Consider the following 15,230-nt stretch of genomic DNA (forward strand, 5'->3'; position numbering starts at 1 on the left):
TAATATACAGTGCCAGATGTGGTTTGTGAAATTTCATACCAAACCCAACTCAAATTCCTATCAAGATTCGCTATTTTTCAATGTAAAAAAATTAAAAAATATCATTTTACTACTTATGGTCCAAGTCTGATTCATGTAATCCATATAGGATCTGGGTATGATTTCTCTCATGGTGAGTCTGATTGGACCTGAGTCCAGACCCAATACCATAATCTTCAATCAGGTTTGGGTCTGGTTTCACCCCTACTTAGGACCCATTTTTCATTAAAAAAGATGTCAAAATCCAACGGCAAACATAATGATCCGAATGGATCGGATATGCGATCCAAATCCGCAGGGAGTCCCACCGCCTCAACCGGGGGTCACCCATGTTCATAGATTCCAAGCAGCATCCCGTGGACTTTCTTGTCTTGTAGCGCCTGACCCACCGCCCACACTGTCAGGGCCCCCACCTCTTAAGACTCTCTCTCTCTCTCTCTCTCTCTCTCTCTCTGTGTGTGTGTGTCCGTCGGTGGGTTGGTCGAAAGAGGAAGCCCCGGTTGCAAGGTTGGTGCTTTTCCTGGACAACCAAATTCTATTTTTACCGTTTTATCTTCCTCTGGAATTGTATCTTTGTGCTTCATTGCTTTTGGATCTTCAGAGCGAGTGAATGAAATCATTCAATTAAATCGTTGGTTGGTTGTGTGTGGCTGTGTTTTTTTTCTTATTGGGATCTGGATGGGACATGGGGTTGTACGCGGTTGAAGTGTTTGTTTTCTGGAATTGGGAAATTCTGTTTGGGGTTTTCGTTGAGTATGGTGATGATTGGAACGAGTGGGGGAGTTCTTCTGATTGTTTGTAATTACATTGAAACCTTGTTGAATTGAAGGTTATGGTTTCTTTCCAAAAATAAAATGCGATTTTGGTAAACTAGTAATGACTCAACATCGATTTTGATGGTTATGCATGAAAAAGTATGATTTGCTTAGTTGTTATTTATTGTTAGTTATTTCTTTGTTTGGATTGAATCTTGAGTGGTGTGGCATACTTAGTTGAAATTTGCACATCCCTTTGTTGATACGGGGAGATGAATTAATTTGGACTTTGAGATCGGAGAAAATGAGAGCGGTGTTCTCTTGGTGTTTGTCATCCTCTGTGTTGTTTAGATTGAATTTTGGGTGCAACAAGGGTTCAAATGGTTTTGCATTGCATTTTGCTGCAAGGGGGCATGGCCCGATTTCAATTTTCAATGCTCAGAAATGAGATTCAAGAAAGAAGTTGTTCATTCATTTCTTTTGAAAGCCGGTTTCTTGTTTTTCGTTAACCTCTGGTGGACTTGAACTTTTTGAGCGTATAGGGTTAATGTTTGTAATAAGAAATTGTTTGTTCATTTCTTTTGATAGCCAATTTCTTGTTTGTCATTAACTTCTGGTGGACTTAAATTAATCCTTTTTTAGCATTTAGGGCTAGTGTGTGGAATCAATTTTGTTGTGATGGCCTTTCTGCCTTTACTATTAGTTGTGAAAAAGGTCCCTTGAACTTTTGTTGTTTCCTATTGCTCTTGGGATTGTTTTGTACTGATGCATTTTTGCTTATATCTATAATTCTATATATTGGGTGGTAAATTTCTACTTAAGAGGATGTTGAAATCTTGTGCAAGTGCTTTTTCAGGGTTATTTTCAGAGTTACTGGAAGCTTCTTAGATAAGTTCCGAAAGCTCATTTCAGAAGCGTGATACACCTCGCTTCCTAAACTTGATGAGAATCTCGATTCTCCCACGCTTGTCCTATGGTTTCCACACGCTTCATCTATTCTTCTTATATGTTCTCTCACTCTACTTTCCATGTTTTTTACTCACTTCCATGTGCTTTCTCTAAATTGGCAATTATCTTTTTTAGATTTTGTTAAAAATTAAATTCTTACACTAAAAAATCATGAAATTTAACATTAATAATTTTTATTTTAGTTTTTAATTTTTATATGCATTCTATTTTGATTCTCCTTCAATTCTTATATTGCTTTTTTTTATTCCTCGCTTCCTGCTTTCTATAAATTTTAAAATGCATCGCTTTCGCTTCCCGTATTGTTCCCCGCTTCTGCTTCCTAGACTGATAACCTTTGGTTATTTCACTTTGTTTGTTTGTGATATTTAAACTCTGAGTTTGAAAAAGTATTTGACATATCACCAAGTCTTTTGTAGCACTAATTTTGTGACTTTGCACAATTAAAATTTGGTTTCTTTTGATACAAGTGTTATTTAATTTTTGCTTTGCTATATAAAGAAAAGTTTCTTTCTTATGATCATCTCCATGATACTTCCATATATTGTCCATTTACCTGTGCCAAAAGTTGGAAAGCGTTTAACTAAAAATACCTTTCGGAAATTCTTGTCTGGAGTCAAATTTCTCGACTGGGATATATTTTGTAGACTATCGAACCTGGACTCAGTGACTTTGTCATTCCAACAAAAAATGAGGAAGCACTATTACTCTAGGAACCCATAGGTTCTTATGAAATTGAAGACAATCAACTAGGGATACTTATGTGGTTGACAATTAGCTATTCTTTTACAATCAACAATTCGAGACATTGGATCTACCTCTATCTGCAGTGGATTTTCTTATAGGTTTATATGAATTTCTTTTTTATGAAAATCTTTGTTAGAAATTAAAGAACCTAGAAGCTATAGATTTAAAACTCACAGGATTTCATTTCATACTGTTAGGGGCTTACAAACTATTACCAAGGTCTTATTTCTATCTGACCACTTCATTTGCTTTTACATATCAACTCTGGAATAAAGGTTTTGTTTGGCACTAATAAAGCTGTTTGGGAAATCCTCTACTCACTTTGTTATAATTTTTTTTGTCAGAATTTCAATTTTATTCTCTAAAATTCAATGAAGGTTGGATTTCTTATATATGGCAAATATTGGTTTGTCAAATATCATGGGGTCCTTAAAGAAATCTGTGTGTGTGTGTTGTTGAGATGTGACCTATGTCACATGGGTGCGGGTGCGGGTGCGGGTGCGGGTGCGGGTGCGGGTGCGGGTGCGGGTGCGGGTGCGGGTGCGGGTGCGGGTGCGGGGGTGCGGCAGGGGCAAAAATGTAAAAAAAAAATTATATATATATATATATATATATAATTTTGAAGTTTTAACAGTTAACATTGTCATAATATCATTCATCAATCATCATTCATGCAATATATCAACCTAAATATCAATCAAATAAGTAAAACTGAAAAGAACTAAATTACATACCAAAGTATATCCTGATGAAGTAATTGATCTTAATAATTTTCTTCTTCATCATCAAATGCATCATTAGAAGGAATACTGGGCTCAGCTAAATCCATGTTCGTTATGTTGAAATCATGCTCTTCTTCAAAGTCACACTCTTCTGGGTTTACATCCCAAAATTTGGATGTTTTTTATCTGTGTTACAAACCCAATTTGAAAATGTTAAATACAATACAAGTATATTTAAATGAAAAACTAAGAAATAATCAAATAACTAAGAGAGCAAATTAGTACCTGTATTCATCATTGGTTCGCGAAAGTAATCGAAGATTTGAATGAACATATACTAAATCCTCTGCACGCTTGCTGGTGAGTTTGTTTCTCTTCATGTTGTGGATTTGAGAATATGTGTTCCAATTTCTTTCACAACAAGATGAACTAGCAGGCTGCGATAACAATCTTAATGCAAGACGTTGGAGAAGAGGTGTTTCTGATCCAAATGTTAGCCACCATGTGATAGGATCTATATTATCCTCTTCTCTCGCGAATAATGTTGGTCTATATAATCTCGAAGATGAAATTTTTTTAAATTCTTGTATGACTTGATGTAGAAAATATTCTTCCAAAAAAAGTCTTGTCATATACATATTTCTATGTCTTGATAACTCTGGGTCTAAATTTGGAGAGACACGACCAATACCACCAACCCGCCACTTATTTTTTTAATATTTTGGATTAAGAGAATGTGCCATGCAATGCAAAGGAGTGTTGCTCTTATCCCATCTTCTGACTAAAATTGAATGAATATGATTAAAAAATTCTGAATTATCAAATGCAGGATTTTTTTCTTTATGCTTTAAAACTATAGCTTGTATTTTTTCAATCATATTATCCCGCATTTCATAAACTTTGTGAAGCATGGGCTCATCCTTATCAACTTCTCTTAACATTTCCCAAATAGGTTGCGTAAATTGAAGGAAGTATACCACTCTGTCCCAAAACTCATCATCAAGAATGAATTTTTTAATTTCTTGAGCCTTGATATCATCATCAGCATGATAGAATGTCCAATTTTCATCAGTCACCGTGTTAATCAAAGCATTTTTCACTCTTTTAATCCTCTTCATCATCACAATGATGGACGCAAAACGTGTTTCAGCGATCTTCAACAATTTTATGTCAGAATGCCTATTAAATATAGCATTAGCACGATGGTAGTTAACAACAAAATTCCTAATGCTTTTGACATTTCTTTATAAATATTCAATCCATGAATATAAAACATATGTTTGTGAATTTTCTTCTTCTTTGGGGTTGCAGATGCTCTTTAGGGTCAGATTTAAGTTGTGTGCTACACAGGGAGTCCAAAAAATATGAGGGTACTCACTCTTCAAACTCAATGTTGCACTTTTACAAACTGATGTGTTGTCTGTAATGATTTCTACCACGTTCTGATCACTCACTTCTTTTATGACTTCTATAAACAATCCCTTCAAATACTCTGCATTTTTATATTCCCTAGAAGCATCAACCGCTTTCAAGAATATTGGGCCACTAAGCGAACAAGCAATGAAATTGATCAGTGGACGCCTTTGAACATTTGTCCATCCGTCAGACACTAAAAATTCCATTTTGCTCCTATGAATATTTTTTAGTCTCCAGCAACCTCTCCATATTTGCCCTCTCTTCTGCAAGAAGTGTGGTTCGTATTTTTTCTGAACTTGGAGGCACATAGCCACTCAAATTACAATTTGCCAAGGATTTTACTAAATCCTTCCAATAAGGATTTCTAGCCGCATTAAATGGGAGTGAACTAGAATAAAAATACCTCTCAACTTTTCTATCCAATTATTCTCTCTCATATGTATTGAATGCTACTTGTATCGTTCTTCTACCTCCTACATTGACTTTTTTTTTTCAGCATCTTCTTGGTGGCTTGCAAATGGCACACTAACTGCAGAAGAATCGGCCTTTGCCTTTCTCTTCTCATATTCTTCTTGTATTTTTTTGTATTGTCTTCACATTGCCTCATCAACTTTTCTGCATCCTGAAATGCCATGTTCTGGTATCTTCAACAAATGAGCCTTCACTCTTGTGTAAGACCCAACAAAATCTCTTTCGCAGAGCTTGCATCGAAATCTCTTGTTTCCACCACCTCCTTCTTCAGTTTTTGCAAGTTTATCTACATGTACCCATAGTGGCCCCACATTATCAATCCCACTAAAACTATCAGCCAAACTAGCAGCAGAACTCACATGTTGGGATGAGGATGACGCAAGTCCTTTTCCTTTATCCGTCATTTTTATCCTAAAAACATAAAAAAAAATACATTCAAAATTTCAAATCAATTATACAGACATTATCTTGATATAAAAATATATATAAAATCAAGAGCAAGGAGGGGGGATCTGCCCTCCCCTGCCAAAAACAGAGAGGGACTCGGCCCCTCCCCTGAAATAAGAGGGAGTAGGGACGGGGGCTCGACCCCCTCCTCTGCCGAAAACAGAGGGAGCAGGGGGGGCTCAACCCTCCCCTGCCGACCTAACAAGAGAGCGAGAGGGGGGAGGGGCTCCCCTGCCGACCCAACAAGACTGCGAGAGGGGGATTTCGGCCCCTCCCCTGCCAAAAACAGGGAGAGGCTCAACCCCTCCCCTACCAAAAACAGGGGGGGCTCAGCCCCTCCTCTGCCGACCCAACAAGAGAGCGAGAGAGGGGGGGGGGGGCTCGGCCCCTCCCCTGCCGAAATCAGAGGGAGCAAGGGGGGCTCGACCCCTCCCTTGCCGACCCAACAAGAGAGTGAGAGGGGGGAGGGGGGGGGGGGGCTTGGCCCCTCCCCTGCTGAAATCAGAGAGAGCAGGGGGGGCTTGGCCCCTCCCCTGCCGACCCAACAAATGAGCGAGAGGGCGCAGGGGGGGCTCGGCCCCTCCCCTGCCGACACAAGAAGAGAGCGAGAGAGGGTACGTACATGCGAAAGGAGAGGAGGAGCCTAGGAAGTGGCGTCGGTAGGAGAGAGCTCAAGCTAAGCGAGAGAGGAGAGATTAGGGCAAAAAAAAATTTGCCCTAATCCTCCTTTTCATCGTGGATTTTTTTTTAATGCCAAAAAGTGGACAAAAATGACCCTGGGTGCGTTGACCGCACCCAGGGTTGTGTTGACCGCACCCGGTGTCGCACCAGCATGCGCACCCGCATTGCGTTGCGTCGACGCGGGTACGGCACCTATTTTGCTGAGTCCCTGTGACATAGGATGTGACCTGGGTCTGGATCCAGTTTCATATTGCTGATCCAGATTACTAAAGAGATTATGGGATTGTGTTTGTAAATAGCATGTTTTATTTCTGTTCTTTTGCTGCCCTTATTCCTTTCTATTGTTGTGTTTTATCATAAGGGTATTTTTGTAATATGTGATGTAAGTTACAAGTGAGAAAGTTTAAAAGGAATAGAAAGAACACGTCCTCCCTCACTGGGAACGTGTGATTGCTGACCCCCTTCCTTTCTTCTTCCTTCTTCTTTGTGCATGAGAGTTTTGGAGAATCCTTTAATACCTATGTCACATGGGTGCAGGTGCGGCACTTTCAAAAACCTTGGGTGCGGGGGTGCGGCAAAAAAAAAAAATTTATATATATATATAAGGGGTCTGGGGGTTCCCCACGGCACGGCAAGAATTTTTTTTTTTTTAAATTCCGCAGCCCATTTCATAGGGCAAATTTTAAAAAAAATATCCAAAATGGACCAAAATGACCCTGGGTGCGTTGACCGCACCCAGGGTCGAGTTGACCGCACCGGGTGCTGCACCCGCATCGCGTCGACGCGGGTGTGACACCTGTCTGGCCGAATCCCTGTGACATAGTTTAAGACGATACCAAAAATTTCATGTGTTCATGTACATGAGAGAGAGATCTTGTGGAACTACAGTGGATGTTATCAAGTATGCCAATTTTAATTACTTATAACAAATGTCAAGATACATGACAGTGTTTTTTGTATTGAATGTTACTTGTAAGGGCATTTTAGTAATTTATTATGAATTGTAATTGCCTTTTAATCTGTATTTAATGTTTAGGTATGCCACATGTATTATTAGCTCTACCAAGATAACCTTGATCATGCTATCCAAAACAAAGCACTACCATGACATCTTAAATTTTTGTTAGTGGAAATAGTAATTAGTGAATTTGTTAATGTCATCATAAGCGCGCATGCTAGCATGACCTTGAAAACATGCATATGCATATAGACAGTTATGCTCTTTCTAATATTTGTTAATTTTATGATATCTTATGTCTTAGCTTCTATTTTGATATCCAATTGCTTTTAGTAGACTGCATATTTCTTTGCTTTATTCACTAAGTAGTCAAAAGTGCTAGTTGGTGCCTCGGCGCCAACTCCCTAAAAGTCGTAGTTGGTGCCTAGGTGGGAGTAATCGGCCTAGTCGGGGCCAAAAAAGGAAAAAATTACAATAAAATCCTAAAAATAATATAAAATACATATTCAACACAATTTACGAAGCTAAACAACCGAAACTTAAAAAAAATCATAAATGAATATAAATAATTAAAATATAATTACTTTTCTAACATTCAGCTTCGTCTAAACAAATATTTGTTTAGCTACGTCACCTAGAGACATACAAAAGAATAAAAGTATTTAGAACAATTTACAAAAAGGTGCCTAACTTTTAATCTATTTACACACACACGCCTAGGGTTTGAGAAATTATGTTTAACCACCTAAGTTAACAAAGTAACTCTCATAGAGCTGCTTCATTGATTGGTGAGCAACAAAAGTTGTTAAGGCGTGAGCAAAAATTTTATTTTTCCCTTATGCAATGACAAATTGATGTTTACCTTTACCGTCAACTATAATGGGGAAAAATCCTCACTTTCTCACTGCTGGTGTTCGTCGACCACCGTACTCACCCGCCGATGGGACACTAACCCTTGAGGAAGTTCGCTCACTGCTCAATGATTTAACAAAAAAATATGCTACTTGGTGTTCTATTGTAATGAATCTCATCCATTGTTCACTCACAAACTTGTATAGAAAATTGTTTTCAATTTGATATCCTTAGGGATGCCAATACTGGAAACTGTATTTGTTGAGTTGGTCTTTGTTATTGAATTATCTGAGCAGCTGGGCAGGTGGTTGATAAAGGCTGTCAATAGCTATCATATTTGTGTGATTTTTGCAACACGATTACAAAATGCTATAAACTTATAAGATCAAAATCCCAGATTGCAACAAATCGAAACCCAACAAGATGAAAAGGGCTTTCAGGTTTGGCAGTTCGTGATTCATCTCCCAAAGGAAATTAGGATCCCACAATCAGATTCTTTTCTTGGAATCAGCTGGGGCTAGCTCGGCAGTGATGGGATTCATTGTCATTCCAGTGATGGCAGCAGGGGATTCCGATTACAGATTGAAGGAGTTGGGGCCTCTCTCGGAGAAAAAAAATGCCTGTTCATGATTCCATGGTGGTGGTCAAGGTAGTGAAGCAAAGACTGGAGAGAGAGAGAGAGCATTGGTTTTCTGGCTTCACCTTGGGAGAGCATTTTCGCTTCTTAGATCGTTGCCAACAGGGGCGGATCGAGCCCCTCCTAAAGTTTTGAAATTTTTTGCCCCCCTTTAAGCACAAGTATCTTAGTCATCCACAAGTTTTGAAAGTTTAGTTTTGTATTTTATTTTATTTTATTATAAATTTTTTCCCCCTTTTAAGCAAAATATAAAAATTTATATTGCCCCCCTTTATATTTTAGTTTTATATTTTATTTTATTATAATTTTTTTTGCCCCCCTTTAAGCAAAATATAAACATTTATATTGCCCCCCTTTATATTTTAGTTTTATATTTTATTTTATTATAAAATTTTTTTGCCCCCCTTTAAGCAAAATCCTGGATCTGCCACTGGTTGCCAGAGTTTTTTTCGGCATCTTCTCCATCGATTCTATTCGTTCTTTAAAAAGGGTAGAAGAGTAATTTCATATACCACATCCCGATTCTCGTTAGCTGCTGAGAGAAGGCAGCTATTTGAGAGATAGTTTTCTAACTCAGACATTTAGATGTAATTTGCCAAACGTTAGGTGTGTGTTTGTAAATACGCCAAACATTGAGCATGTTTTTGTAAATTGTTTAAATATTTAAAATAAAAATATGAAAAACATAAAAATAAGAGAAAAATTGAAACACTTAAATATTTCAAAATACTCAAACAAAACATGATTATAATGTTTTAAATATTATAACAATTGTAAAATACCAACCTTGGTGCCCCTACTCTACTCTAAAATATATTCTAAAACAGCTACTTGAAAAATCTGGACTACAAAATATGGATCCCACAATCCATTCCCTGGCAAGACTCAAACCCCATTACAATGTGGATCCCATGATCCGAACCGAATCCAAATATGAGATCACAAGTACTTCATCCTGAGAATGGGTCTGGTTCCACTTGCCAATTCATAACATAATCATGGATGCTTTATTCTTTGATCTGTATCATGCTTCTGATCATCTGCTGCTGTTAATAGTTGAACTCATTTGACTTAATGTTCTGAAATATTAAAAAATCATGTATAGAGATCAGAAAAGGTTGCCGTTCTCCACTTTTTGATCTGTGCAATCCAGTAAGGGTGCAATTGATAGTACTACTTGTTGAAGGCTAAGTCACATTGATATGATCTTGGAAATTTTATAAACAGAGAGGGAGGGAGGGAGTTACAAATAGGTCTCATGGTCATTAATAAATTAAATGCAGTCAGAAGAAAGTGAACGAGGTGATGAGGGAGGAAGGGAGTTACAAATAGGTCTCATGGTCATTGATAAATTAAATGCAGTCAGAATAAAGTAAACGAGGTGATGGTCTTGGTGTTGATTACGTTGATGAGATTTTCTTTTCCAGTTCTTGTTTTTTTTTCTCTGGTGGTATAACCAATCCCGTAGCTCTTACTCGAGAAGTTCATTAGAACCTTCGCAAGTCCAACCTAAATTATACTTCAATCTAAAATGCAGCTGACAAGGAATTCTTCAGGAAGCTTGCAGGTGCAGTTTGTGATTACTCAAATGTTGCTTGATAGCCTTACATTGGCTATGATTACATCTTCCCTAAGCGGAATGAAACTAAGCTAAATTTGCTTTTGTAATTTCAATAAATGCTCCACATGATAGATGCATCTTGTGGAATATTTATTACTAAAGGGAGGATATGTGATACCTACCAACCTTCTCTGAAGACTCTGAACTGCGTGCCAAACATTAGATGATTTCAGCTTGTCTCTGATTCATCTGGCTGACTGGTTCTTGTGTCCAAGTATTTTGGATAAGTAATATGCACCCGAGATCAGAAAAGGAGAAAGTAACATGGCCTCATGGATTGGGTCTTCATACTTGCACATTTCTCTAGTTCAGCTTCTATCTGTTTCTTTCTTCATTCACTTGACTGAACTTAAATATGGTCACCACTACCATGTCACTTAGGTAAAACAAATATCCCATACCAGCTGATATGCTGTTCTGCCAGATAAGTTGCTCAAGATCTTTGGTGGTAGCTACTAAAAGTAAGCAATGAAAGGAAAGATTTTTAATTTAGAATGTCTCACTTTAATAAGGGAAGAGCCTTTTCAGATTCTAATGTCATTATGCTTTCCTCGTTCAAATAGTCCCGAAAATTTCCAACTTCCAATTTTTCTTTTCCTCTATTGGTCAAATTGGAGAGACCCTCATATGATTTTGGGCTGGAGGCTTCTTTGCTAAGATTGAAAACTACTTTTTAGCTAAGAGATAGAGCTGAGATGCCAATAAACTTTCCTATTGGCTTGAAAGTAGTCCATTTTTATTTAAATTTATGATCTCCTTTTCATCATTTTTTTAGTTGGTTCACATTTCTGAAAGGCATAAGATTAAGAAATATTTTCCTAAATATACCAGATACAACCAATTGGGCAAACATTTTAGTTATCCAAATTATGGTGGTAGCTTAAAAATTCAAACCAATAAAAATACCACTAAAAAAGTGATAAATAGGATTTTCAAGATTTTATCAGAAAAAATATATGGCATATTCAACTTATCACCAATTTCTCAGGATAATTGCGCAACATATTCGATATTGACACTTTTTAATTTGATTCTCTTGAATATTTTGTTTTTGTGAGATTTTCTTGATGAAGAGCCTGGGAAAGTTGAAAATTTCAAAAATCTAAGTTCACTCCTGATACATGTCCTTGAGGCTTGTAAGCAAGCTCAAGTTTGTTTGCAAAACAACTACAGAATGAGAAAAACCATGGTTAACTTGTCCTGTCCAGTTTCTGGGGATTATGCAAGCATGATCCTGGTTTTGATAATTGAGCAAAAGTTTGATCATAACTTGACTTGGTTAGATTGCACCAGAAAATTATTGTTCTGTTTTCTGAAAAGGAAAGCCATACATTTATGTATGCGGAATGCATGTGCTGTTAGAGTCCATTTATGGGACTGTAATGCTGTTGGATAACTTTAATGTTCAACAGCTTTGGGCTCTAGGCATTGATTCAAGTTACCCTTTTCTGGATCAATGAATTACATATTGACTAGCCCAAGATGAGGATTGGTGTTGTGAAAAACATTTTATATGGGAAATTGTGACCAACATTTTGTAGGAATAGCTGCAGCTTTTTGAGGGTTTTGATTGATAAATTGTAATAATTGGGATTGGCGTGTTTGATCTGAATTTTAAGCATTTTGTAAGTGATATCACTATCAGGCACAATAGAAGTTGCTGTATTTTATAATACCTTTCTACTCGTTGTATAGAAAGAGTGAAACCTTATAAGGGAGAAACTATTATATTCTATTTGCAAGTAGTGTATTTTGACTTCATATAGCTTTCACCTATTTTACATCATCTGGTCTTATTGTGACTTCTCTTACAAGCTTCCTTAGTGATTCCCACATCTCTCTTTGGCTGACATGTGTATTTGCGTGATATGTTTTAGACTTTTAGTTCTCTTATGCATTTCTTCTCTTGATTTTGTGAAAGATAACAAAAAGAGATTGAAAGGTGTCAATTGTTAAACTATCTCTAGAACAACCTCATTTCTCCAGTCTTTATTCCTTTGAAGCCTCTCGTTTAATTTGTTATCATGTTTGAAGGCTGATTTATCCCTATTGCATTTACTTCTCTTTTGAGTGTGTTTGACTATAGCAATGGTAGGCTTAGTATATATTGATCCTTACATGCTATAGTACTCTGATGACTTCCCTAATTGTCATTTTGGTATGCAATTTCAATGTTGAACTAGTCACAGCAAATTCCTCTCTTGCAATATGCATACATCTTGAAGCAGGATATGCTCCCAATCTATGTCACTGGGACTCGGCAAACTGGGTGCCGCACCCGCGTCAACGCGATGCGGGTGCGGCACCCGGTGCAGTCAACGCACCCAGGGTCATTTGTGTCCAATTTTTGGACAAAAAAAATGCTCCCGACTTTTCTTTCGACGAACGCAGAGAGAGAGAGAAGGACGCGGCAAGGGGGCGCCGGCCTTCCGGCGAACGCAGAGAGAAAGGGGGAGGGCACGATAGGGAGCCGTCGGCCTCTTGCCGGCCCTTCGGCAAACAGAAGAAGAAGGAGACGAAGAAGAAAAGAAGAAGAGAAGAAGGAGATGCATACCTGAGAAAGAGTCGGCGTCGGGGTTCGGCTGCACACCGGGAGCGAGAGAGAGTGCACAGTCGAGAGGGAGAGGAGGAGCTTAGGGGTGAGGGCTTCCCTCTCACCCTTGCGTGATTTAAAGGGCACGGGATGCCGCAAATCTCCCTTATCAGCAGAGGGAGGGGGGGGGGAATGAAGGCCCGCGGCTGCGCGGGCGTTGAAATTTTTTTTAAAGGGAAAACCCTTAGGTTTTTCCCTGGACTCGGTTCGGGTTCGGGTTCGGGTCCGGGTCCGGGTTTTTTTTTTTGTAAAATCATGGATTTTACACCTACCCCCAACGAGCAAAGCCCTCATAGAGATGAGATAGCTGACCTGGGTGCGTTGACCGCACCCAGGGTCATTTATGTCCAACTTTTGGACTTTACATTATATATATATATATATATATATATATATATATATATATATATATATATATATATATATATATATATATATATATATTGCCGTACCCCCGCACCCAAGTTTTTTGAAAGTGCCGCACCCGCACCCATGTGACATAGCTCCCAATCCAACACATTCTGTATTCATAAAGCAATGGTATAAGGGTAAGTTGGTCATTATGTTCTGGTGAAATAACTGTGATCATTATATGTTTTGAGATGTTGCATTGCATGGTGTATAATACTTGGTTAGGCACATGAAAACCAATTAAACTGTGAGTCCACCTTTTTCTGCATTTGGTGTGTGAGGTTATCAAAAGGAAAAAGTTATGATGGGCAAGGTTCCTTTCCGTGCTCAGTTGACCTTCTTGATATTGATATGACTCTGTTACTGTCTGTAACCTGATAGACTGTCAACTAGCATCCACAGTGTTACTTACACTGAAGTCTTCCCAAAGGAGATTAAAAAAAAAGGGGGAATTCGTGAAACAAAATGAAGTAAATGTCCCAGATAGTTACATTCAATCCATTAGAGTGCCTATGCTCCTATTTTTTTTTTCTCTGCAAGTGACACCTTCCTATGAAATGAAATCCTTTTGAAAGGGTTAATAGCTTTAGCATAATTTTCTTGGATCTCCTCTCGTTTCTCCTTTTTCTATATTCTTATGCAGGCTTCATTTGTGTAATAAAATGGGTGGAACTGTCTTTTTGCAGCAATCATGAATTCCAATAGAGGTCAGGGGGGAATTCAGCTTTTACTGGCTGCCGAACAAGAAGCTCAGCACATTGTTAATGCTGCTAGAGCTGGTAAGTTATCTCTTTATCTGCTAAGTCGACGAGTGTTTTCAGGTAGTGCTGCTAATTGTTCAAGATTGTTCTGTCCCTAGCGAAAATGGCCAGGCTTAAGCAAGCAAAAGAGGAAGCTGATAAAGAAATTGCTCAGTATCGTGCTCATATGGAAGTTGAATTTCAGAAGAAAATTGCAGAGGTAAATATTCGTTAGGTTTATATGTTTTTATCTTTCGTACTAGTTTTTGACTCTCTCAACAATAAACAGAGCAGTGGTGACTCTGGAGCTAATGTCAAACGCCTTGAGCAAGAAACTGAATCAAAGATTCAGAACCTCAAAGTGGAGGCTGCGAGCATATCACATGACGTGGTTCACATGCTTCTGAGGCATGTCACAACAGTAAAGAACTGAGCATAACCTTTCTAATTTTTCATCCCATCAACTATGTAAGCTCTCGTGTGGGACGGGCCTCCAAAATCCTATTTCTCGACTTTCACAGTGTCTTGGTTGGCTGCATCTTTCTTTGATGATGATCCTAGCCTGCTTTATTGGTGTATTCTTGTTTAAATAACTTAAGTAAGTTTATCTAGTGTCAGATTATCGAGAAAAAGTTTTATCTGGTGTCAGCATCTGGTTGCTGGATTCTTCATATCATGTAAACGGTGTGTTCCATATTTTCTTACTGTTCATAGAAAATGAAACAAAATTGAATCTGAACCGTGATACTTCTGTCATCAATCGTTTGGTTCAGGTCCATATTAACCAATATGGCTGAGTTTCCTCTTGGTGATCCAGTATAAACATCAAATTTTATTGCACAGTTTTGAACTGATGTATTTACTTCAGATTTATGTCAAAATTGTAGTTGTTTTTACATGGAATTGCAATGAGCAGGGGAAATGGTGCATTATGTTGAAAGCACGCGATTCCCATGTGGTAAGCAGGCAAGGAATTTTATATGGAGAAATATTGCATGAGGATCGGTGTAAGCGTACTTTGTGGTAATGGATGTCATGTGGCTTCTACGTCCAAGCTGTAGTTATACACCTGTTTTTCTTCTTCTACATATGGTATAGTGTATATGTAACTTTGGTGTTGAAGGAGCAGCAGCTTGAGCGTGAGGCATGGAAGGTGGCATCTTTATGAAAGTAT

The 15,230-nt window shown here is 38.1% G+C and overlaps 1 protein-coding gene across 1 annotated transcript; it reads left to right on the forward strand.

The window, feature by feature from the left end:
• Positions 1-430: 430 nt before the first annotated feature.
• LOC149845126 (V-type proton ATPase subunit G1-like) lies at positions 431-14,952 on the forward strand. The gene is made up of 4 exons (XM_089995534.1): positions 431-546; positions 14,003-14,095; positions 14,176-14,276; positions 14,346-14,952. Exons 2-4 carry the CDS (start codon positions 14,008-14,010, stop codon positions 14,487-14,489), a joined length of 333 nt encoding a protein of 110 aa, XP_089851660.1. The 5' UTR covers positions 431-546; positions 14,003-14,007; the 3' UTR covers positions 14,490-14,952.
• The last annotated feature ends 278 nt before the right edge of the window (positions 14,953-15,230 follow it).

This window comes from Nuphar pumila, chromosome 2 (genome assembly GCF_984573655.1).
Source record: "Nuphar pumila chromosome 2, dmNupPumi1.hap1.1, whole genome shotgun sequence".
Taxonomy (NCBI): Eukaryota; Viridiplantae; Streptophyta; class Magnoliopsida; order Nymphaeales; family Nymphaeaceae; genus Nuphar; species Nuphar pumila.

What these genes read in the sequence shown, in the direction of transcription:
- LOC149845126 (XM_089995534.1), top strand. Translation starts at nt 14,008, where the DNA reads ATGAATTCCAATAGAGGTCAGGGGGGAATTCAGCTTTTACTGGCTGCC. An exon ending in TGTTAATGCTGCTAGAGCTG is followed by an intron (nt 14,096 to 14,175) that starts GTAAGTTATCTC and finishes TTCTGTCCCTAG; the next exon opens with CGAAAATGGCCAGGCTTAAG. An exon ending in TTCAGAAGAAAATTGCAGAG is followed by an intron (nt 14,277 to 14,345) that starts GTAAATATTCGT and finishes AACAATAAACAG; the next exon opens with AGCAGTGGTGACTCTGGAGC.